At 29.9% G+C, this 23,961-nt stretch overlaps 1 protein-coding gene across 10 annotated transcripts in view; it reads right to left on the bottom strand.

Annotated features, from left to right (window-relative positions):
* Positions 1 to 23,961, bottom strand: part of LOC128221318 (uncharacterized) — a 73,120-nt gene that overhangs the window by 33,465 nt on the left and 15,694 nt on the right. For 3 of the 10 annotated variants that reach the window (XM_052929860.1, XM_052929865.1, XM_052929861.1), the window contains exons 2-12: positions 21,924 to 21,952; positions 21,504 to 21,584; positions 18,668 to 18,694; positions 18,230 to 18,259; positions 13,424 to 13,450; positions 12,971 to 13,000; positions 12,749 to 12,778; positions 9,026 to 9,052; positions 8,585 to 8,614; positions 3,518 to 3,544; positions 3,114 to 3,143 (exon numbers count right to left, since the gene is read on the bottom strand). In XM_052929860.1, coding sequence (XP_052785820.1) covers positions 3,114 to 3,143; positions 3,518 to 3,544; positions 8,585 to 8,614; positions 9,026 to 9,052; positions 12,749 to 12,778; positions 12,971 to 13,000; positions 13,424 to 13,450; positions 18,230 to 18,259; positions 18,668 to 18,694; positions 21,504 to 21,582 — 337 coding nt within the window. In that variant the 5' untranslated portion in view covers positions 21,583 to 21,584; positions 21,924 to 21,952. The remainder of the gene's footprint in view (positions 1 to 3,113; positions 3,144 to 3,517; positions 3,545 to 8,584; positions 8,615 to 9,025; positions 9,053 to 12,748; positions 12,779 to 12,970; positions 13,001 to 13,423; positions 13,451 to 18,229; positions 18,260 to 18,667; positions 18,695 to 21,503; positions 21,585 to 21,923; positions 21,953 to 23,961) is intronic. The other 7 variants (XM_052929862.1, XM_052929864.1, XM_052929863.1 and 4 more) reach the window with 7 other exon arrangements.

Below are 23,961 nucleotides of genomic sequence, written 5' to 3'. Positions count from 1 at the left end.
ATGGTTTATGTCTATCTATAGCTTCATTGAGTAAAATATATTTTGTAATTGGTAACAAACAAATAAATGGCAAATATATAAAACCTATATAGATAGCATAGAGTATAGCGTAATGATTTTTATTTAAATACTCTAAAAACAAACACTCTTACATTTTACAAAATAGCTTCATTTTTATATTAAGAGCTTCACAAATTTATGCATATATGGATCCTGGATGAAATATATTTTAGGTGCTGTTTAACTAATGATATTAAATTGTTAAACACTTCATATTTCTTGATAAAACCATGCACCATACAACCTTAACTACAAGGAAGACCTTTGGTTAGTGAAAACAAATTCGTTCGAATTGATTTCCTTCCATATCAATTATAAGGCTGCATAATATGAACGTTTTTATGTACTTGTTATTATCTTTTTTCCCCAGATTTATCCCAGTATTGAATTATATTAATATATCCAAATGTCTTTATTCTCAATCTCCCTGATTCTTCTGAATAATTCTATTCTGTAGATGAACTCTTTCAACAGCAGTATATTAAAATAACGTTTCCTGCATAATTCAAAACATTGGCGATTAGTATGCCAAATAGATGAATTCTACACTTTACTGAAAGGCCGGTGCACTTATACAGATATTTATTTATTTCAAAAATGGCTTTTAGTGCTTGGCCTGATATAATATCATAGTGTTTTTTTAGTTTTATTTTTCTTAACAAATTCCATTTATTGCAATATTGGAAATTAACTGCAGCTTATTTTGCAAATATATGAATATCATCAGCATTTAATATAAGAAATGTCTGCTATTGACATCAATCCCATTCAACCATTTTTGATATAAAATAAGTTTATGTCGTTCAGAAGCATCGAGAAAAGGAATGGTAAAAACTTTCAACTTGTCTTTAACCGATAGAACAATATCAGCCATCGCCTCATACATTAGTATTTTTTACCTTATACCGAATTGTACATAAATTTAATTATATTTTCCTTTTTATGCAGTGGTAATACAAAATCAGCAGATCATGCTTGTGGAAAAAAACATATTGCAATACTTATTAATCAACGTAATAAGATATGGCACCAAAACGGATTTCCCTTGACTGTTAACTTAAGCTGATAGGCGTTCTCAATTCTGCTAAAAATAACATTAAACTCATTTTTCTCTTATTAATCCCAAAACAAATAACAACATGCTCGCTTACGCTGAAAAAAGGATCAGTAGGATTATTCACACTCCTAAAATAACTTTCAAATATATATATATATTGAGTATAGATAGAGTCTTGATATAAGCATAAGCATTAGAAACATATTCCAGTATATTTTTTCATTTTTAAAGCTTGACTTATTTCATTGCTGTTTTTGAAATTGATTATAATTTGCATACTTAAATGTACATATATTTTGAATCAAGATTGAGCAATTTGTTTTTTTCTATTTTACTCTGATTTATCTAATTTATAAGGACATATAATTTTAAAAAGTATTAAAAATTTGTATTGAACCCAGACTTGTACAAAGAAATAGTGCTATATTCGATTTGACTTGTGTTTGAATGCACATAACACCTGCGCTTATATGGTTTGCTGAATCGTGTTAAATTGACAAAAAAACAGAGATACAAAATTACCGTTTACACGTTCGTCTACCTATTTAGAATATAACATTTACAATTGTCCATATCGAAATCTAAAAAAAATCATAAGTCCAGGTTTCCGTCAAAATATCTTAAAACTCAGGAGAGCGTAATTGATTCGTTCGTCTGCTAGTGAGACCCTGTACATTTAGCAGCGTACATCTGAGCGTGACCTTCGCCTAGGTTAACTATGCGGTGATAGGCTGATCATGTCCGCTGGTTGACCACTGCTGTCTAAACCAGGTGTAATTTAAGCTTTGGATAATACGCGGCTTATGTCGAACAGCACGATTGAGAGCTGTCTTGAGCTATGATGATCACTGGTTTGACACAAGTAAGGTCGGAAGTAGAGACCAAAAATGGGCGGGGGTATAATTCCAAACAGAATGGACTGCCATCGGACAGTCGGAATGTCATTTAGTGCCGATCGGGGGTTATTTTGTGACCAAGATCGTTCAAAGACTGCATACAGTTTACCTCAACTAAACGATTCCAGTCATATCTTCGTCACGTACCATCCGCCAACCATGACTAAGTATTACAGGATAAACCATCTGCGACTATAATCTTTGATATTATAATTTTGTATACGCCTAATAAATTTGGATTGTATATATCTCCAAAAGTAACATCAGTCTTATTTTCGTTCATACATACGCAGATGTAGAGCGTACTAGTTTAACAACATTGTCAGATGATACTCTTGGTAATGTCAGACTGATGGTTTAACTGAACAGTTCTTATATATAAAACGCTTAAAAGTGAAATTAAAAAAAAAACTCATTTACAGCGCATTTTTCATTTATTTCATAAAATGCATCTTTATCCGTATTTTGCCAATATTATGCACATGATCCTGAATCATGTTTCACAGAATCCGATTTCAACCATGTGGAAACAATACATACAATTCAACAAATAGGTGTTATTCATTCCAATGATATCGACAAATCTCGAATCCATCACAAAGTGTTATGCGGATGATAGTCGTTGAATGTCTAATTCAGGCGTAAGTTACCGCAAATATCATTTTATCCAATTGTTGTCGTCACTATTCGGACGTTAAAACACGAAATCATCTCAAAAAAAAAAGGCAGAAAACAACGGAACAAATACAAAATTCAAAATGATCGTCGATCACGTATTGATCAAATGTGTGCACTTTATGATGTTCCCTTTAAGGAGAAATAAAAAAGCATAAAATATATTGAACCACTTAAAATACATGTACAATATCATGTTTTACAGAATCCGAATTCAACCAAGTGAAAGCAATACAACCAATCAACTTACGAGTGTAATTTTTTCACATCATTCCGACAAATAATATCAAGTAAAATCTGTTTGAAAACAATAAACGCATTACATCATTTTGGAAATAAAAAGTGTTTCAATACTCATACGCTACAACAAACCAACAATATCGCTCCGAATTTTAAAATAAAATAAGTATTCCAAACAGACTCACCTCCAAAAGGGTCGTCTTCCGTTGCCAGACCTGTAAACCAATATGTTTATTAGATAATTACTGAACGTTATAATTGAATTTAAAAATATGAAAATAAATTAAAAAAAAATAAAAATAATAATAATAATAATAATAATAATAATCATAATACATATATTTCGAAGGTTAATAAAACTAATTGGAGAGACAACGGGGTGATTTTTTATGTATTTTGCAGAAAAGGTGCAAAGGAATATCAAATTATTTCGAAAAATGTTTCTTCGAAGGTTAAACAAAGAAGAAATCATACAACAAACAATTATTTGGGTATGCATACAAAAATAATTAATCTGATTCTAAATGCGTACTGGTTTCTTTCATTATTCTAAGGTAGGTAATTAGAACAGTATTTTAAACTGACATACCTTGAATATCAAGTATACGTTGGAATTCTGTAAAAAAAGAAAATTCGCAAAATATTGAACGTTATAAAAACAATTATATCCTTTGACTAGTTAATAAAATATATTGCATAGACAAAGGAGCTTATTTGTTAGAGTTGTATACAGCCTAAAGATTTCCACCAGCATACTACCAAGGTCAAAGAATAGTGAAAATATACAAATACACTATATTTTACTGAAACTTTGATTCGGAAATGGATTCAACGGGTATAATTGTGATTGGTCATTATTTAGACAGACAAACGATGATAACGAGTGTTATTGTCCCGTGATTGTATTATTCAACTGGCGGTGTTACACAACGGTTATTAAATACCAATTGGCTTAAAAGTGAAACTGAACTAAGAGCATTCGACAACAAGTTCAGTGTATATTTGATTTGTAAATAACATACATGTACTGTAGAGTTTTCTTTTATAAGCCAATATCAAAGTTTATACACAAACTGAGTAAAGTTATATTAATCCAACGCAGTGATTATTCCTGTTTTTCAGTGTATGATTGCATTTTTAATATTATGGAACAATGTTAATAATACTCAAAATCGTACCGAATCATATATATTCATTATACAAGATCATGAACGACGTTGCTAAAAGTCCTAATTCAACTAAGTGTAATTTAAATAATCAGTTCAAAAAATATATTAGTATATCCCACTTAACTCGAATGTATAACATTGTGATACTTTTAAATTGAGTTTTATGCAATTTAAAGTTTAAGCAATAGTTCGGAAATAAGTTTTTATTGGTATGAAGCAGAACTTAAGAGCTGTAAATCTATAAAGCTATTCAGCAGTGTTAAGTACTCGCCTCATATTAGCTAAGTAGAATTAATGTTGTGGAATAAAACCATGTACAGCAAACATTTTAACATATGAAAGACATACGACAGACTATGAGTGTTATTTGTTAATATCATAAACACTTGATAATGTTTGATTGATGGTTTAACAAGTTCAGTAGATTTATATTGTTTGAACGTTTTTACGATTCCTTTCAATTTTGAATAAGTCTGCATATTTAAAATCCAACAATGTAAAGTATACTTTAGAGGAATTGAAAGAGTTAATATATATGTATTGTTTATTTCTACTCTTAATGGATTCTGTATGTGATTATGTTTCATGTACCATATAATCCAATTTAGCTAACAAGGGGAGATATATAACATGGTACCGACATAACTCGAAGTTAGACTTATAGTTTAGCACAATAGTTTGATAATATGAATCGGCTAAATAGTGATAAAGAAAGTAAAACGTTTGAAAACTATTGTAATGAATTGCCATTGTTAATAAGTAAATATGATGCAAAACTGTCAACATTATGTCAATGAGTATTTGCATTTACTATAGAGTACAACTTTATTGTTCGAACTTATTTAGTATTTCTTTTAATTCTTAGTAAGTATGCATCTGACAGATACCCAATACGAAGCAATGTAAAGAATGATAAAAATATATATCGAAACACTTTAAGATGTTTGTGTTACGATCCGATTTCTACCTAGTGGAATCAATACAATCAATTCAACTTCTAGCCACCATGAATATATTACATAACCGAACAGAACAAAATATTTATTTCCAAAAAGGCCATTGCCTTATCTGACAAAACAACTTCATAATTAAAGGGGACAAAAAGCAACAGCAAAACAACTAACACAATTGATGAAATAGCTTTATTGAGTAAAATATATTTTGTAATTGGTAACAAACAAATAAATTGCAAATGGATAAAACCTATATAGATAGCATAGAGTATAACGTAATGATTTTTATTTTAATACTCTAAAAACAAACACTCTTTCATTTTACAAAATAGCTTCCTTTTTATATTAAGAGCTTCACCAATTTATGCATATATGGATCCTGGATGAAATATATTTTAGGTGCTGTTAAACTAATGATATTAAATTGTTCAACACTTTATATTTCTGGATAAAACCATGCACCATAAAACCTTAACTACAAGGAAGACCTTTGGTTAGTGAACACAAATTCGTTCGATTTGATTTCCTTCCATATCAATTATAAGGCTGCAAAATATGAACGTTTTTATGAACTTGTTATTATTTTTTTTTTAAAGATTTTACCCAGTATTGAATTATATTTATATATCCAAAATATCTTTATACTCAATCTCCCTGATTCCTCTGAAAAATATTTATTCTGTAGATGAACTCTTTCAACAGCAGTATATTATAAAAAACGTTTCCTGCATAATTATAAATGTTGGCGATTAGTATGACAAATAGATGAATTTTACTCTTAACTGATAGACCGGTACACATATACAGATATTTATTTATTTCAAAAATGGCTTTTAGTGCTTGGCCTAATATTTGTCTTAACGAATTCCATTTATTGCAATATTTGAGATTAACTACAGCTTATTTTGCAAATATAGCAATATCATCAGCATTTAATAAAATAAATGTTTGCTATTGACATTATCCATTTCTTGCAATATTTGAGATTAACTACAGCTTATTTTGCAAATATAGCAATATCATCAGCATTTAATAAAAGAAATGTCTGCTATTGACATTATCCATTTATTGCAATATTTGAGATTAACTACAGCTTATTTTGCAAATATAGCAATATCATCAGCATTTAATAAAAGAAATGTCTGCTATTGACATTATCCATTTATTGCAATATTTGAGATAATCTGCACCTTATTTTGCAAATATAACAATATCATCAGCATTTAGTAAAATAAATGTCTGCTATTGCCTTCAATCCCATTCAAACTTTTTTTGTATAAAATAAGTTTATGTCGTTCAGAAGCATCGAGAAAAGGAATGGTAAAAACTTTCAACTTGTCTTAAACCGATAGAACAATATCAGCCATCGCCTCATACATTAGTATGTTTCAACTTAGACCGAATTGTACATAAATTTAATTATATTTTCCTTTTTTATGCAGTGGTAATACAAAACCCGCAGATTATGCTTGTGGAAAAAAAACATATTGCAAGACTTATTAATCAACGTAATAATATATTGCAGAAAAACGGATTTCCCTTGACTGTTAATTTAAGCTGATAGGCGTTCTCAATTCTGCTAAAAATAACATTAAGCTCATTTTTCTCTTATTTATCCAAAAAATTAACAACATGCTCGCTTACGCTAGGTTCAGTAGGATTATTCACACTCTTAAAATAACGTTCAAATATATCAATTGAGTATAGATAGAGTCTTGATATAAGCATAAGCATTAGAAACATATTCCAGTATATTTTTGCATTTTTTAAAGCTTGAATTATTTCATTGCTGTTTTTGAAATTGATTATAATTTGCATACTTAAATGTACATATATTTTGAATGAAGATTGAGCAATTTGTTTTTTCTACTTTCCTCTGATTTATCTAATTTATAAGGACATATAATTCTAAAAAGTATCAATAATTTATATTAAACCCAGACTTGTACAAAGAAATAGTGCAATATTCGATTTGACTTGTGTTTGAATGCACGTAACATCTGCGCTTATAAGGTTTGCTGAATCGTGTTAAGTTGACAAAAAACAGAGATACAAAAATACCGTTTACACGTTCGTCTACCTATTTAAAATATAACATTTACAATTGTCCATATGGAATTCTAAAAAAAAAATCATAAGTCCAGGTTTCCGTCAAAATATCTTAAAACTCATGAGAGCGTAATTAATTCGTTCGTCTGCTAGTGGGACCCTGTACATTTAGCAGCGTACATCTGAGCATGACCTTCGCCTAGGTTAACTATGCGGTGATGGGCTGATCATGTCCACTGGTTGACCACTGCTGTCAAAACCAGGTGTAATTTAAGCAGTGGCTAATACGCGGCTTATGTCGAACAGCACGATTGAGAGCTGTCTTGAGCTATGATGATCACTGGTTTGACAAAAGTAGGGTCGGAAGTAGAGACCAAAAATGGGCGGGGGTATAATTCCAAACAGAAAGGACTGCCATCGGACAGTCGGGATATCATTTAGTGCCGATCGGGTGTTATTTTGTGACCAAGATCGTTCAAAGACTGCATACAGTTTAACTCAACTAAACAATTGCAGTCATAACTTCGTCACGTACCATCCGCCAACCATGACTAAGTATTACAGGATAAACCATCTGCGTCTATTATCTTTGATATTAAATTTTGTATACGCCTAATAAATTTGGATTGTATATAGCTCCAAATGTAACATCAGTCTTATGTTCGTTCATACATACGAAGATGTAGAGCGTAGTAGTTGAACAATATTGCCAGATGATACTCTTGGTAATGTCAGACTGATGGTTTAACTGAACAGTTCTTATATTTAAAACGCTCAAAAGTGAAATTAAAAAAACTCATTTACAGCGCATTTTTCATTCATTTCATGAAATGCATCTTTATCCGTATCTTGCCAATATTATGCACATGATCCTGAATTCTGTTTCACAGAATCCGATTTCAACCATGTGGAAACAATACATACAATTCAACAAATAGGTGTTATTCATTCCAATGATACCGACAAAACTCGAATCCATAACAAAGTGTTATGCGGATGATAGTCGTTGAATGTCTAATTCAGGCGTAAGTTACCGCACATATCATTTTATCCAATTGTTCTCGTCACTATTCGGACGTCAAAACACGAAATTATCTCAAAAGAAAAAGGCAGAAAACAACGGAACAAATACAAAATTCATAATGATCGTCGATCACGTATTGATCAAATGTGTGCACTTAATGATGTTTCCTTTAAGGAGAAATAAAAAAGCATAAAATATATTGAACCACTTAAAATACATGTACAATATCATGTTTCACAGAATCCGAATTCAACCCAGTGAAAGCAATACAACCAATCAACTTACGAGTTTAATTTTTTCACATCATTCCGACAAATAATATCAAGTAAAATCTGTTTGAAAACAATAAACGCATTACATCATTTTTGGAAATAAAAAGTGTTTCAATACTCATACGCTACAACAAACCAACAATATCGCTCCGAATTTTAAAATAAAATAAGTATTCCAAACAGACTCACCTCCAAAAGGGTCGTCTTCCGTTGCCAGACCTGTAAACCAATATGTTTATTAGATAATTACTGAACGTTATAACTGAATTAAAAAATATGAAAATAAATTAATAATAATAATAATAATAATAATAATAATAATAATAATAATAATAATATAGATAAAATAATAATAATAATCATCATCATCATAATACAAATATTTCGAAGGTTAATAAAACTAATTGGACAGACAACGGGGTGATTTTTTATGTATTTTGCAGAAAAGGTGCAAAGGAATATCAAATTATTTCGAAAAATGTTTCTTCGGAGGTTACACAAAGATGGAATCATACAACAAACAATTATTTGGGTATGCATACAAAAATAATTAATCTGATTCTAAATGCGTACTGGTTTCTTTCATTGTTCTAAGGTAGGTAATTAGAACAGTATTTTAAACTGACATACCTTGAATATCAAGTATACGTTGGAATTCTGTAAAAAAAGAAAATTCGCAAAATATTGAAAGCTATAAAAACAATTATATCCTTTGACTAGTTAATAAAATATATTGCATAGACAAAGGAGCTTATTTGTTAGAGTTGTATGCAGCCTAAAGATTTCCACTAGCATACTACCAAGGTCAAATAATAATTAAATTATACAAATACAATATATTTTACTGAAACTTTGATTCGGAAATGGATACAACGTGTGTAATTGTGATTGGTCATTATTTAGACAGACAAACGATGATAACGAGCGTTATCGTCCCGTGATTTGTATTATTCAACTGGCGGTGTTACACAACGGTTATTAAATACCAATTGGCTTAAAAGTGAAACTGAACTAAGAGCATTCGACAACAAGTTCAGTGTATATTTGATTTGTAAATAACATACATGTACTGTAGAGTTTTCTTTCATAAGCCAATATCAAAGTTTTTACACACATGGACTAAAATTATATTAATCCAACGCAGTGATTATTCCTGTTTTTCAGTGTATGATTGCATTTTTAATATTACGGAACAATGTTAATAATACTCAAAATCGTACCGAATCATGAACGACGTTGCTAAAAGTCCTAATTCAACTAAGTGTAATTTAAATAATCAGTTCAAAAAATATATTAGTATATCCCACTTAAATCGAATGTATAGCATTGTGATACTTTTAAATGGAGTCTTTTGCCATTTAAAGATTAAGCAATAGTTCGGAAATAAGTTTTTGTTGGTATGAAGCAGAACTTAAGAGCTGTAAATCTATAAAGCTATTCAGCAGTGTTAAGTACTCGCCTCATATTAGCTAAGTAGAATTAATGTTGTGGAATAAAACCATGTACAGCAAACATTTTAACATACAAAAGACATACGACAGACTATGAGTGCTATTTGTTAATATCATAAACACTTGATAATGTTTGACTGATGGTTTAACAAGTTCAGTAAATTTATATTGTTTGAACGTATTCACGATTCCTTTCAATTTTGAATAAGTCTGCATATTTAAAATTCAACAATGTAAAGTACACTTTAGAGGAATTGAAAGAGTTAATATATATGTATTGTTTATTTCTACTCTTAATGGATTCTGTATGTGATTATGTTTCATGTACCATATAATCCAATTTAGCTAACAAGGGGAGATATATAACATGGTACCGACATAACTCGAAGTTAGACTTATAGTTTAGCACAACAGTTTGAAAATATGAATCGGCTAAAAAGTGATAAAAAAAGTAAAACTTTTGAAAACTATTGAAATAAATTGCCATTGTTGATAAGTAAATATGATGCAAAACTGTCAACATTATGTCAATGAGTATTCGCATTTACCATAGAGTACAACTTTATTGTTCGAACTTATTTAGTATTTCTTTTAATTCTTAGTAAGTATGCATCTTTCAGATACCCAATACGAAGCAATGTAAAGAATGATACAAATATATATCGAAACACTTTAAGATGTTTGTGTTACGATTCGATTTCTACCTAGTGGAATCAATACAATCAGTTCAACTTCTAGCAACCATGAATATATTACATAGCCGAACAGAACAAAATATTTATTTCCAAAAAGGCCATTCACTAATCTGACATAACAACTATATAATTAAAGGGGACAAAAAAGGGGACAAAAAGCAACAGCAAAACAATTAACACAATTGATGAACAAAAATATGATGAAGACATACAGAGGTGCTATAATGGTTTATGTTTATCTATAGCTTCATTGAGTAAATATATTTTGTAATTGGTAACAAACAAATAAATGGCAAATAGACAAAACCTATATAGATAGCATAGAGTATAACGTAATGATTTTTATTTAATTAGTCTAAAATCAAACACTCTTACATTTTACAAAATAGCTTCATTTTTATATTAAGAGCTTCACCAATTTATGCATATATGGATCCTGGATGAAATATATTTTAGGTGCTGTTAAACTAATGATATAAAATTGTTCAACACTTCATATTTCTTGATAAAACCATGCACCATAAAACCTTAACTACAAGGAAGACCTTTGGTTAGTTAATACAAATTCGTTCGATTTGATTTCCTTCCATATCAATTATAAGGCTACATAATATGAACGTTGTTATGTACTTGTTGTTATCTTTTTTTCCCCAGATTTTACCCAGTATTGAATTATATTAATATATCCAAATGTTTTTATTCTCAATCTCCCTGATTTTTCTGAAATAAAACTATTCTGTCAATGAAATATTTTAACAGCAGTATATTAAAATAACGTTTCCTGCATAATTCAAAATGTTAGCGATTAGTATGCCAAAAAGATGAATTCTACTCTTAACTGAAAAGCTGGTGCGCTTATACAGATATTTATTTATTTCAAAAATGGCTTTTAGTGCTTGGCCTGATATAATATCATAGTGTTTTTTTAGTTTGATTTTTCTTAACAAATTCCATTTATTGCAATATTGGAAATTAACTTATTTAGTTAGCTTATTTTGCAAATATAACAATATCATCAGCATTTAATAAAAGAAATGTCTGCTATTGACATCAATCCCATTCAAACATGTTTTATATAAAATAAGTTTATGTCGTCCAGAAGCATCGAGAAAAGGAATGGTAAAAACTTTCAACTTGTCTTTAACCGATAGAACAATATCAGCCATCGCCTCATACATTAGTATGTTTTACCTTATACCGAATTGTACATAAATTTAATTATAGTTTCCTTTTTAAGCAGTGGTAATACAAAACCAGCAGATCATGCTTGTGGAAAAAAACATATTTAAAGACATATTAATCAACGTAAGAAGATATGGCACCAAAACGGATTTCCCTTGACTGTTAATTAAAGCTGATAGGCCTTTTCAATTCTGCTAAAAATAACATTTAACTCATTTTTGTCTTATTAATCCCCAAAAAAATTAACAACATGCTCGCTTACGCTGAAAAAAGGATCAGTAGGATTATTCACACTCTTAAAATAACGTTCAAATATATCTAATGAGCATAGATAGAGTATTGATATAAGCATAAGCATTATAAACATATTCCAGTATGTTTTAGCATTTTGTAAGCTTGACCTATTTCATCGCTGTCTTTGAAATTGATTATAATTTGCATACTTAAATGTACATATATTTTGAATCAAGATTGAGCATTTTTTTTCTATTTTCCTATGATTTATCTAATTTATAAGGACATAGAATTCTAAAATATAGATGATAGTCGTTGAATGTCTAATTCAGGCGTAAGTTACCTCAAATATCATTTTATTCAATTGTTCTCGTGACTACTCGGACGTCAAAACACGAAATTATCTCAAAAAAAAGGCAGAAATCAACGGAAAAAATACAAAATTCAAAATGATCGTCGATCACGTATTGATCAAATGTGTGCACTTAATGATGTTTCCTTTAAGGAGATATAAAAAAGCATAAAATATATTGAACCACTTAAAATACATGTACAATATCATGTTTCACAGAATCCGAATTCAACCCAGTGAAAGCAATACAACCAATCAACTTACGAGTGTAATTTTATCACATCATTCCGACAAATAATATCAAGTAAAATCTGTTTGAAAACAATAAACGCATTACATCAGTTTGGAAATAAAAAGTGTTTCAATACTCATACGCTACAACAAACCAACAATATCGCTCCGAATTTTAAAATTAAATAAATTTTCCGAACAGACTCACCCCCAAACGGGTCGTCTTCCGTTGTCTGACCTGTAAACCAATATGTTTATTAGATAATTACTGAACGTTATAATTGAATTAAAAAATATGAAAATAAATTAAAAATAATAATAATATTAATAATAATAATAATAATAATAATAATAATAATAATATTAATCATAATACAAATATTTCGAAGGTTAATAAAACTAATTAAATAAGTATTCCGAACAGACTCACCTCCAAAAGGGTTGTCTTCCGTTGCCAGACCTGTAAACCAATATGTGTATTAGATAATTACTGAACGTTATAATTGAATTAAAAAATATGAAAATAAATTAAAAATAATAATAATAACAATAATAATAATAATAATAATAATAATAATAATAATAATAATAATAGTAATAATAATAATAAAATAATAATAATCATAATACAAATATTTCGAAGGCTAATAAAACTAATTGGACAGACAACGGGGTGATTTTTGATGTATTTTGCAGAAAAGGTGCAAAGGAATATCAAATTATTTTGAAAAATGTTTCTTCGGAGGTTAAACAAAGAAGGAATCATACAACAAACAATTTTTTGGGTATGCATACAAAAATAATTAATCTGATTCTAAATGCGTACTGGTTTCTTTCATTGTTCTAAGGTAGGTAATTAGAACAGTATTTTAAACTGACATACCTTGAATATCAAGTATACGTTGGAATTCTGTAAAAAAAGAAAATTCGCAAAATATTGAACGTTATAAAAACAATTATATCCTTTGACTAATTAATAAAATATATTGCATAGACAAAGGAGCTTATTTGTTAGAGTTATATACAGCCTAAAGATTTCCACCAGCATATTATCAAGGTCAAAGAATAGTGAAATTATACAAATACAATATATTTTACTGAAACTTTGATTCGGAAATGGATTCAACGTGTATAATTGTGATTGGTCATTATTTAGACAGACAAACGATGATAACGAGTGTTATTGTCCCGTGATTTGTATTATTCAACTGGCGGTGTTACACAACGGTTATTAAATACCAATTGGCTTAAAAGTGAAACTGAACTAAGAGCATTCGACAACAAGTTCAGTGTATATTTGATTTGTAAATAACATACATGTACTGTAGAGTTTTCTTTTATAAGCCAATATCAAAGTTTATACACAAACAGAGTAAAGTTATATTAATCCAACGCAGTGATTATTCCTGTTTTTCAGTGTATGATTGCATTTTTAATATTACGGAACAATGTTAATAATACTCAAAATCGTACCGAATCATATATATTCATTATACAAGATCATGAACGACGTTGCTAAAAGTCCTAATTCAACTAAGTGTAATTTAAATAATCAGTTCAAAAAATATATTAGTATATCCCACTTAACTCGAATGTATAACATTGTGATACTTTTAAATTGAGTTTTATGCAATTTAAAGTTTAAGCAATAGTTCGGAAATAAGTTTTTATTGGTATGAAGCAGAACTTAAGAGCTGTAAATCTATAAAGCTATTCAGCAGTGTTAAGTACTCGCCTCATATTAGCTAAGTAGAATTAATGTTGTGGAATAAAACCATGTACAGCAAACATTTTAACATATGAAAGACATACGACAGACTATGAGTGCTATTTGTTAATATCATAAACACTTGATAATGTTTGATTGATGGTTTAACAAGTTCAGTAGATTTATATTGTTTGAACGTATTCACGATTCCTTTCAATTTTGAATAAGTCTGCATATTTAAAATTCAACAATGTAAAGTATACTTTAGAGGAATTGAAAGAGTTAATATATATGTATTGTTTATTTCTACTCTTAATGGAATCTGTATGTGATTATGTTTCATGTACCATATAATCCAATTTAGCTAACAAGGGGAGATATATAACATTGTACCGACATAACTCGAAGTTAGACTTATAGTTTAGCACAATAGTTTGAAAATATGAATCGGCTAAATAGTGATAAAGAAAGTAAAACGTTTGAAAACTATTGTAATGAATTGCCATGAGTATTCGCATTTACCATAGAGTACAACTTTATTGTTCGAACTTATTTAGTATTTCTTTTAAATCTTAGTAAGTATGCATCTTTCAGATACCCAATACGAAGCAATGTAAAGAATGATACAAATATATATCGAAACACTTTAAGATGTTTGTGTTACGATCCGATTTCTACCTAGTGGAATCAATACAATCAATTCAACTTCTAGCAACCATGAATATATTACAAAACCGAACAGAACAAAATATTTATTTCCAAAAAAACGTCATTGACTTATCTGACAAAACAACTATATAATTAAAGGGGACAATAAGCAACAGCAAAACAACTAACACAATTGATGAAAAAAATATGATGAAGACATACAGAGGTGCTCTAATGGTTTATGTTTATCTATAGCTTTATTGAGTAAAATATATCTTCTAATTGGTAACAAACAAATAAATGGCAAATAGAAAAACCGATATAGATAGCATAGAGTATAACGTAATGATTTTTATTTAAATACTCTAACAACAAACACTCTTACATTTTTCAAAATAGCTTCATTTTTATATTAAGAGCTTCACAAATTTATGCATATATGGATCCTGGATGAATTCATAATTTAGGTGCTGTTAAACTAATGATATAAAAATTTTTAACACTTTATATTTCTTGATAAAACCAAGCGCCAAATAAACCTTAACTGCAAGGAAGACCTTTGGTTAGTGAACACAAATTCGGTTTGATTTGATTTCCTTCCATATCATTAATAAGGCTGCATAATATGAATGTTTTTATGTACTTGTCATTATTTTTTTTAAAGATTTTACCCAGTATTGAATTATATTTATATATCCAAAATATCTTTATACTCAATCTCCCTGATTCTTCTGAAAAAAAAAATATTCTGTAGATGAACTCTTTCAACAGCAGTATATTATAAAAACACGTTTCCTGCATAATTATAAATGTTGGCGATTAGTATGACAAATAGATTATTTTTACTCTTAACTGATAGACCGGTACACTTAGACAGATATTTATTTATTTCAAAAATGGCTTTTAGTGCTTGGCCTAATATAATATCACAGTGATTTTTTTAGTTTTATTTTTCTTAACAAATTCCATTTATTGCAATATTGGAAATTAACTGCAACTTATTTTGAAAATATAACAATATCATCAGCATTTAATAAAATAAATGTCTGCTATTGACATCAATCGCATTCAACCATTTTTGATACAAAATAAGTTTATGTCGTTCAGAAGCATCGAGAAAAGGAATAGTAAAAACTTTCAACTTGTCTTAAACTGATACATTAGTATGTTTCACCTTATAACGAATTGTACATAAATTTAATTATATTTTCCTTTTTATGCAGGGGTAATACAAAACCAGCAGATCATGCTTGTGGAAAAAAACATATTGCAAGACTTATTAATCAACGTAAGAAGATATGGCACCAAAACGGATTTCCCTTGACTGTTAATTTAAGCTGATAGGCGTTTTCGATTCTGTTGAAAATAACATTAAACTCATTTTTCTCTTATTAATCCCAAAAAAATTAACAACATGCTCGCTTACGCTGAAAAAAAGGATCAGTAGGATTATTCACACTCTTTAAAAAACGTTCAAATATATATATTGAGTATAATTTGTCTTGATATAAGTATAAGCATTAGAAACATATTCCAGTATATTTTTTTTCATTTTTAAAGCTTGACTTATTTCATTGCTGTCTTTGAAATTGATTATAATTTGCATACTTAAATGTACATATATTTTAAATCAAGATTGAGCAATTTTTTTTGTTTCTATTTTCCTCTGATTTATCTAATTTATAAGGACATATAATTCTAAAAAAAGTATCATTATATACAATATTTTTTATTAAATCCAGGCTTGTCCGAAGAAATAGTGCTATATTCGATTTGACTTGTGTTTAAATGCAACTAACACCTGCGCTTATAAGGTTTGCTGAATCGTGTTAAATTGACAAAAAAACAGAGATACAAAAGTACCGTTTACACGTTCGTCTACCTATTTAAAATATAACATTTACAATTGTCCATAAAGAAATTTATATCAAATCATACGTCCAGGCTTCCGTCAAAATATCTTAAAAGTCAGGAGAGCATAATTAATTCTTTCGTCTGCCAGTGAGACCCTGTACATTTAGCAGCGTATATCTGAGCGTAACCTTCGCCTAGGTTAACCATGCGGTGATGGGCTGATCATGTCCGCTGGTTGACCACTGCTGTCAAAACCAGGTGTTATTTAAGCAGTGGATAGTACGCGGCTTATGTCGAACAGCAGAATTGAGAGCTGTCTTATGGTATGATGATCACTGGTTTGACACAAGTAAGGTCGGAAGTAGAGACCAAAAATGGGCGGGGGTATAATTCCAAACAGAAAGGACTGCCATCGGACAATCGGGATATCATTTAGTGCCGATCGGGGGTTATTTTGTGACCAAGATCGTTCAAAGACTGCATACAGTTTACCTCAACTAAACGATTCCAGTCATAACTTCGTCACGTACCATCCGCCAACCATGACTAAGTATTACAGGATAAACCATCTGCGACTATAATCTTTGATATTATAATTTTGTATACGCCTAATAAATTTGGATTGTATATTGCTCCAAAAGTAACATCAGTCTTATTTTCGTTTATACATACGAAGATGTAGAGCGTAATAGTTTAACAACATTGTCAGATGATACTTTTGGTAATGTCAGACTGATGGTTTAACTGAACAGTTCTTATATATAAAACGCTTAAAAGTGAAATTAAAAAACTCATTTACAGCGCATTTTTCATTTATTTCATGAAATGCATCTTAATCCTTATTTTGCCAATATTATGCACATGATCCTGAATTATGTTTCACAGAATCCGATTTCAACCATGTGGAAACAATGCATACAATTCAACAAATAGGTGTTAATCATTCCAATGATACCGACAAAACTCGAATCCATAACAAAGTGTTATGCGGATGATAGTCGTTGAATGTCTAATTCAGGCGTAAGTTACAGCAAATATCATTTTATCCAATTGTTATCGTCACTATTCGGACGTCAAAACACGAAATCATCTCAAAAGAAAAAGGCAGAAAACAACGGAACTAATAGAAAATTCAAAATGATCGTCGATCACGTATTGACCAAATGTGTGCACTTTATGATGTTTCCTTTAAGGAGATATAAAAAAGCATAAAATATATTGAACCAATTAAAATACATGTACAATATCATGTTTAACAGAATCCGAATTCAACCCAGTGAAAGCAATACAACCAATCAACTTACGAGTTTAATTTTTTCACATCATTCCGACAAATAATACCAAGTAAAATCTGTTTGAAAACAATAAACGCATTACATCATTTTAGAAATAAAAAGTGTTTCAATACTCATACGGTACAACAAACCAACAATATCGCTCCGAATTTTAAAATAAGATAAGTATTCCGAACAGACTCACCTCCAAAAGGGTCGTCTTCCGTTGCCAGACCTGTAAACCAATATGTTTATTAGATAATTACTGAACGTTATAACTGAATTAAAAAAATTTGAAAATAAATTAAAAATAATAATAATAATAATAATAATAATAATAATAATAATAATAATAATATAATAACAATAACAATAATAATAATCATAATGCAAATATTTCGAAGGTTAATAACACTAATTGGACAGACAACGGGGTGATCTTTCATGTATTTTGCAGAAAAGGTGCAAAGGAAATCAAATTATTTCGAAAAATGTTTCTTCGGGGGTTAAACAAAGAAGGAATCATACAACAAACAATTATTTGGGTATGCATACAAAAATAATTAATCTGATTCTAAATGCGTACTGGTTTCTTTCATTGTTCATAGTTAGGTAATTAGAACAGTATTTTAAACTGACATACCTTCAATATCAAGTATACGTTGGAATTCTGTAAAAAAAAAATCGCAAAATATTGAACGTTATAAAAACAATTATATCCTTTGACTAGTTCATAAAATATATGGCGTAGACAAAGGAGCTTATTTGTTAGAGTTGTATACAGCCTAAAGATTTCCACCAGCATACTACCAAGGTCAAAGAATAATTAAATTATACAAATACAATATATTTTACTGAAACTTTGATTCGGAAATGGATACAACGTGTGTAATTGTGATTGGTCATTATTTAGACAGACAAACGATGATAACGAGCGTTATCGTCCCGTGATTTGTATTATTCAACTGGCGGTGTTACACAACGGCTATTAAATACCAATTGGCTTAAAAGTGAAACTGAACTAAGAGCATTCGACAACAAGTTCAGTGTATATTTGATTTGTAAATAACATACATGTACTGTAGAGTTTTCTTTTATAAGCCAATATCAAAGTTTATACACAAACTGAGTCAAGTTATATTAATCCAACGCAGTGATTATTCCTGTTTTTCAGTGTATGATTGCATTTTTAATATTACGGAACAATGTTAATAATACTCAAAATCGTACCGAATCATATATATTCATTATACAAGATCATGAACGACGTTGCTAAAAGTCCTAATTCAACTAAGTGTAATTTAAATAATCATTTCAAAAAAATATATTAGTATATCCCACTTAAATCGAATGTATAACATTGTGATACTTTTTAAATGGAGTTTTTTTGCAATTTAAAGTTTAAGCAATAGTTCGGAAATAAGTTTGTATTGGTATGAAGCAGAACTTAAGAGCTGTAAATCTATAAAGCTATTCAGCAGTGTTAAGTACTCGCCTCATATTAGCTAAGTAGAATTAATGTTGTGGAATAAAACCATGTACAGCAAACATTTTAACATACGAAAGACATACGACAGACTATGAGTGCTATTTGTTCATATCATAAACACTTGATAATGTTTGACTGATGGTTTAAAAAGTTCAGTAAATTTATATTGTTTGAACGTATTCACGATTTTTTTTTTCAATTTTGAATAAGTCTGCATATTTAAAATTCAACAATGTAAAGTATACTTTAGAGGAATTGAAAGAGTTATTATATATGTATTGTTTATTTCTACTCTTAATGGATTCTGTATGTGATTATGTTTCATGTACCATATAATCCAATTTAGCTAACAAGGGGAGATATATAACATGGTACCGACATAACTCGAAGTTAGACTTATAGTTTAGCACAACAGTTTGGAAATAAAAATCGGCTAAATAGTGATAAAGAAAGTAAAACGTTTGAAAACTATTGAAATGAATTGCCATTGTTAATAAGTAATTATGATGCAAAACTATCAACATTATGTCAATGAGTATTCGCATTTACTATAGAGTACAACTTTATTGTTCGAACTTATTTAGTATTTCTTTTAATTCTAATTAAGTATGCATCTTTCAGATACCCAATACGAAGCAATGTAAAGAATGATAACAATATATATCGAAACACTTTAAGATGTTTGTGTTACGATCCGATTTCTACCTAGTGGAATCAATACAATCAATTCAACTTCTAGCAACCATAAATATATTACATAACCGAACAGAACAAAATATTTATTTCCAAAACAAAAACCCAGAGATACAAAAATCAATCTCATGGGCATAATTGGAATGCTAGAGTATGGACATGCAAATCACCACAAAGCACTTAATAAAAATAATGTAACGCTTCAAGATAATTTATATGTGAAAGTATTCTATCGAAAGTGTTTCAATTTATTCTCTGGCGATTACTATTTTATGATACAACATAAGATTAACAGAAATACAGACCCTTTCTACATACATTGATTTTATAGATTATATATCGTCTATATCCGTTTATATCAAAATGTTATTTGTAACATATGTGTTTCTAATAAACAATTATCCCTCTTGAATACCGTTTACATGTTCGTCTACCTATTTAAAATATAACATTTACTATTGTCCATAAAGAAATCTAAAAAAAATCATAAGTCCAGGTTTCCATCAAAATATCTTAAAACTCAGGAGAGCATAATTAATTCGTTCGTCTGCTAGTGAGACCCTGTACTTTTTGCAGCGTTCATCTGAGCGTGACCTTCGCCTAGGTTAACTATGCGGTGATGGGCTGATCATGTCCGCTGGTTGACCACTGCTGTCAAAACCAGGTGTTATATAAGCAGCGGATACTACGCGGCTTATATCGAACAGCACTATTGAGAGCTGTCTTGAGGTATGATGATCATTGGTTCGACACAAGTAAGGTCGTGCGTAAAAACCGGAAGTAGAGAGCCAACATGGGCGAGGGTATAAATCCCAATAGAAAGGACTGCCAACGGACAGTCGGAATGTCATTTAGTGCCGATCAGGGGTTATTTTGTGACCAAGATCGTTCAACGTCTCCATACAGTTTACCTCAACTAAACGATTCCAGTCATAACTTCGTCACGTACCATCCGCCAACCATGACTAAGTATTACAGGATAAACCATCTGCGCCTAAAATCTTTGATAATATAATTTTGTATACGCCCAATAAATTTGGATTTTATATAGCTCCAAAAGTAGCATCACTCTTATTTTTGTTCATACATACGAAGATGTAGAGCGTCAAAACACAATGTCATCTTAAAAAGAAATGGCAGATAATACGAAACTATTACAATATGCAAAATGATCACAATCACCTACTCTGCAAATGCGTGCACATTTTTAAAATGTTCTATATACATTACCGGTCAAACTCAGTATTAAGTATTGAACTAGATGCAAAAGAAATGTGATACGTTATATGGTCGTTACCCCCACGCATGCCGTATATTAACTCAATTTCGGTGCCATCTAACTCGTCGTCGCCGTTGTTGAGTTGTCTTTGGTCCATTTCTATAAAATTGTTGAATAGACAAGGCAATACAAAAATACATTTTAATGCTTATAACTGTTTAACTTCATAAACTCATGTTAGCAATAGATAACAATTTACATTGTTAACCGAGTAACACAACACTTATTTAGTTACATACATGCATTTGTTATATTTGATTTTCATTGTAACATGTATTATGGGCTGGAGGCCTTTCATTGAATAAAATTGCGTTCGTTCGTTTGTGCAAGAGTATATTATCTTCAATTATCTAGCTTTGCTGTTAAAGATTTATCTTCTAAGTAGACATGAGTTGGTCTTTTCAGAACAGTTTGCAGCCAATGTTTTCAAATACTTACTATTGGTTTGTAATTACGACTATCGGCACCTGAAATATAATAAATATTTAATCAAAGTTTGTCCATGTGTTGCCAGCCTTTGGACTGTATGTATTCGATACGTAAATTGATCATCGAAACTCCCTATAGAAGCCCATGACAAGAGGATTATGAGCATCATTCGACTGATACAATCAGGACCCCTTCCGGTGATTTATACACATATATCAGCGATAATACAATGATATTTATATTTAGAAGTGCAATTACAGTTTGATAATGTTTCTGTTTGTAAAATTTAGTCTGCGTGCACTATCAACTCAAATGACAGTGAGCACTGTGCAAAAATACGGTCTCAGTTCTGAAACGTTTGCGTTCAAATTTGAGCGCTGTTCTGACAAAACCAAAATGCAATGTTTTATAATTTTCAGGCGTACTGTAAAGAAGAAATGTGTTTGTTGTCATTCAAATTACAATCTATTTTACCTCGTAAGCAACAAATGGTCATATCACTTGTGACAATGCTTTTCGTGAAAAATTGATATCTGTGCTGATTAGGTGAAATTTATTGCGATAACTGAAACAAATAACTGAATCAAAGAGAAACTTTTGATGTATTCGGGTGCCAATTGACGTTTTAACAATTGGATTCAGTTTTTAATTATTTATATATTAATAAGAAAAAGTCCAAATAAAAAAATGTGTTTTTTGAATTATGCAGATTAAATTTGCGTAACCTTAATCATTATATAGCCTTTTAGAAATTGAAAACCTGCAAATTACCTATATATATATATATTATTGTTATGACTTAGTAGCGCAAATATAACTCAATTTTCATATTTTGACCGATATTTAGTATTTGTGCCTGAATCCCAGAAATGAAATACTTTGAGACTTATAGTTAGACTCGGTTGGGATCCCAGAAATGAATGTTTTTTTTAAGACTGAAATATAGGTATAAAAATACTAAGTTCACAGAAATGGCATCGCAGTCTTCAAATACCAAAATATTCCAATGTCTTAGTCATCTTTCCCCATTTTTGAATTAAATGTACGCAGTAAACCCAACACTCTTTTTTTCAAAAATACTTAAGCACTGTAATATTTCATTTTCAATTCCGCTTATCTTTTGTGATAACTTATATGTTTCATCTCATAAGATTCAGGGACTCTTTCTTTGGTTTGTTTCTTTTCATAACAAAACCCCGCGAGATTCATACACTTAAGTTAACTAATAAACCAGTAACTTGAACATAATTTATTGTTGTAAACATATTCCAAATACGCAATATCATACAAGGTAGAAGTAGATGGCAAATTCAAATTGTCTTTATATATTAAAACACAATTAATACCCAGTAATATATACAATTTAAAAGATAACTTTTGGAGCAATAGTTTCATTACTTGACTCAAAATATCAAAATACTCATAACGAAAACAAATATTATTCAAATACTTCATTTTTTAAGAGCAATACTTAACGATTATATTTATATGGAAAAGTAACTTAATCAAAAGTATTTTTGTTCCATACATTCTAGAATTCAAACGGATAGTTAACTCGTATCGTGATAATCTCTCCGAAAATCTGAATTTAATACGTTTTTTATCAGCATCAAACTACAAAAACCATTTCTTCGGGACCCAGCGCGCACTGACTTTCGACATACCTAACTATTTCGTAAGAATGCCATGCACAGTTGAAGGAGATATGTTGAGTTCACTGGCTTTGGTTTCCTTGACTGTTCAAACAAACAAGCTGCTATTTTCAAACCGGATGTAGTAAACAACGGTTAATTTTTACGGAAATAACGTCATGTCATGGATATTGAACGTGCAAGATTTGCGCAGTTTTTGACGATAAGAACCAGTGTATATATTACATTACTTAAGGTGGATGAATGATAACAAGTATACACTTTTCGGTGTGCGCCGACTAGGGCCTGATGGGTTGCCAAGGATACCGTTTATTGTTGTTATAATTAGCCGATTATTATTTCGCCTCGTATTTTATCTCTAAATATATTGATCTTGTGGATAATACAGTTTCAGA

Source organism: Mya arenaria, chromosome 16 (genome assembly GCF_026914265.1).
Source record: "Mya arenaria isolate MELC-2E11 chromosome 16, ASM2691426v1".
NCBI lineage: Eukaryota > Metazoa > Mollusca > Bivalvia > Myida > Myidae > Mya > Mya arenaria.
The sequence above is the reverse complement of the archived record's forward strand: the minus strand, read 5'-3'. Positions and strand labels throughout refer to the sequence as shown.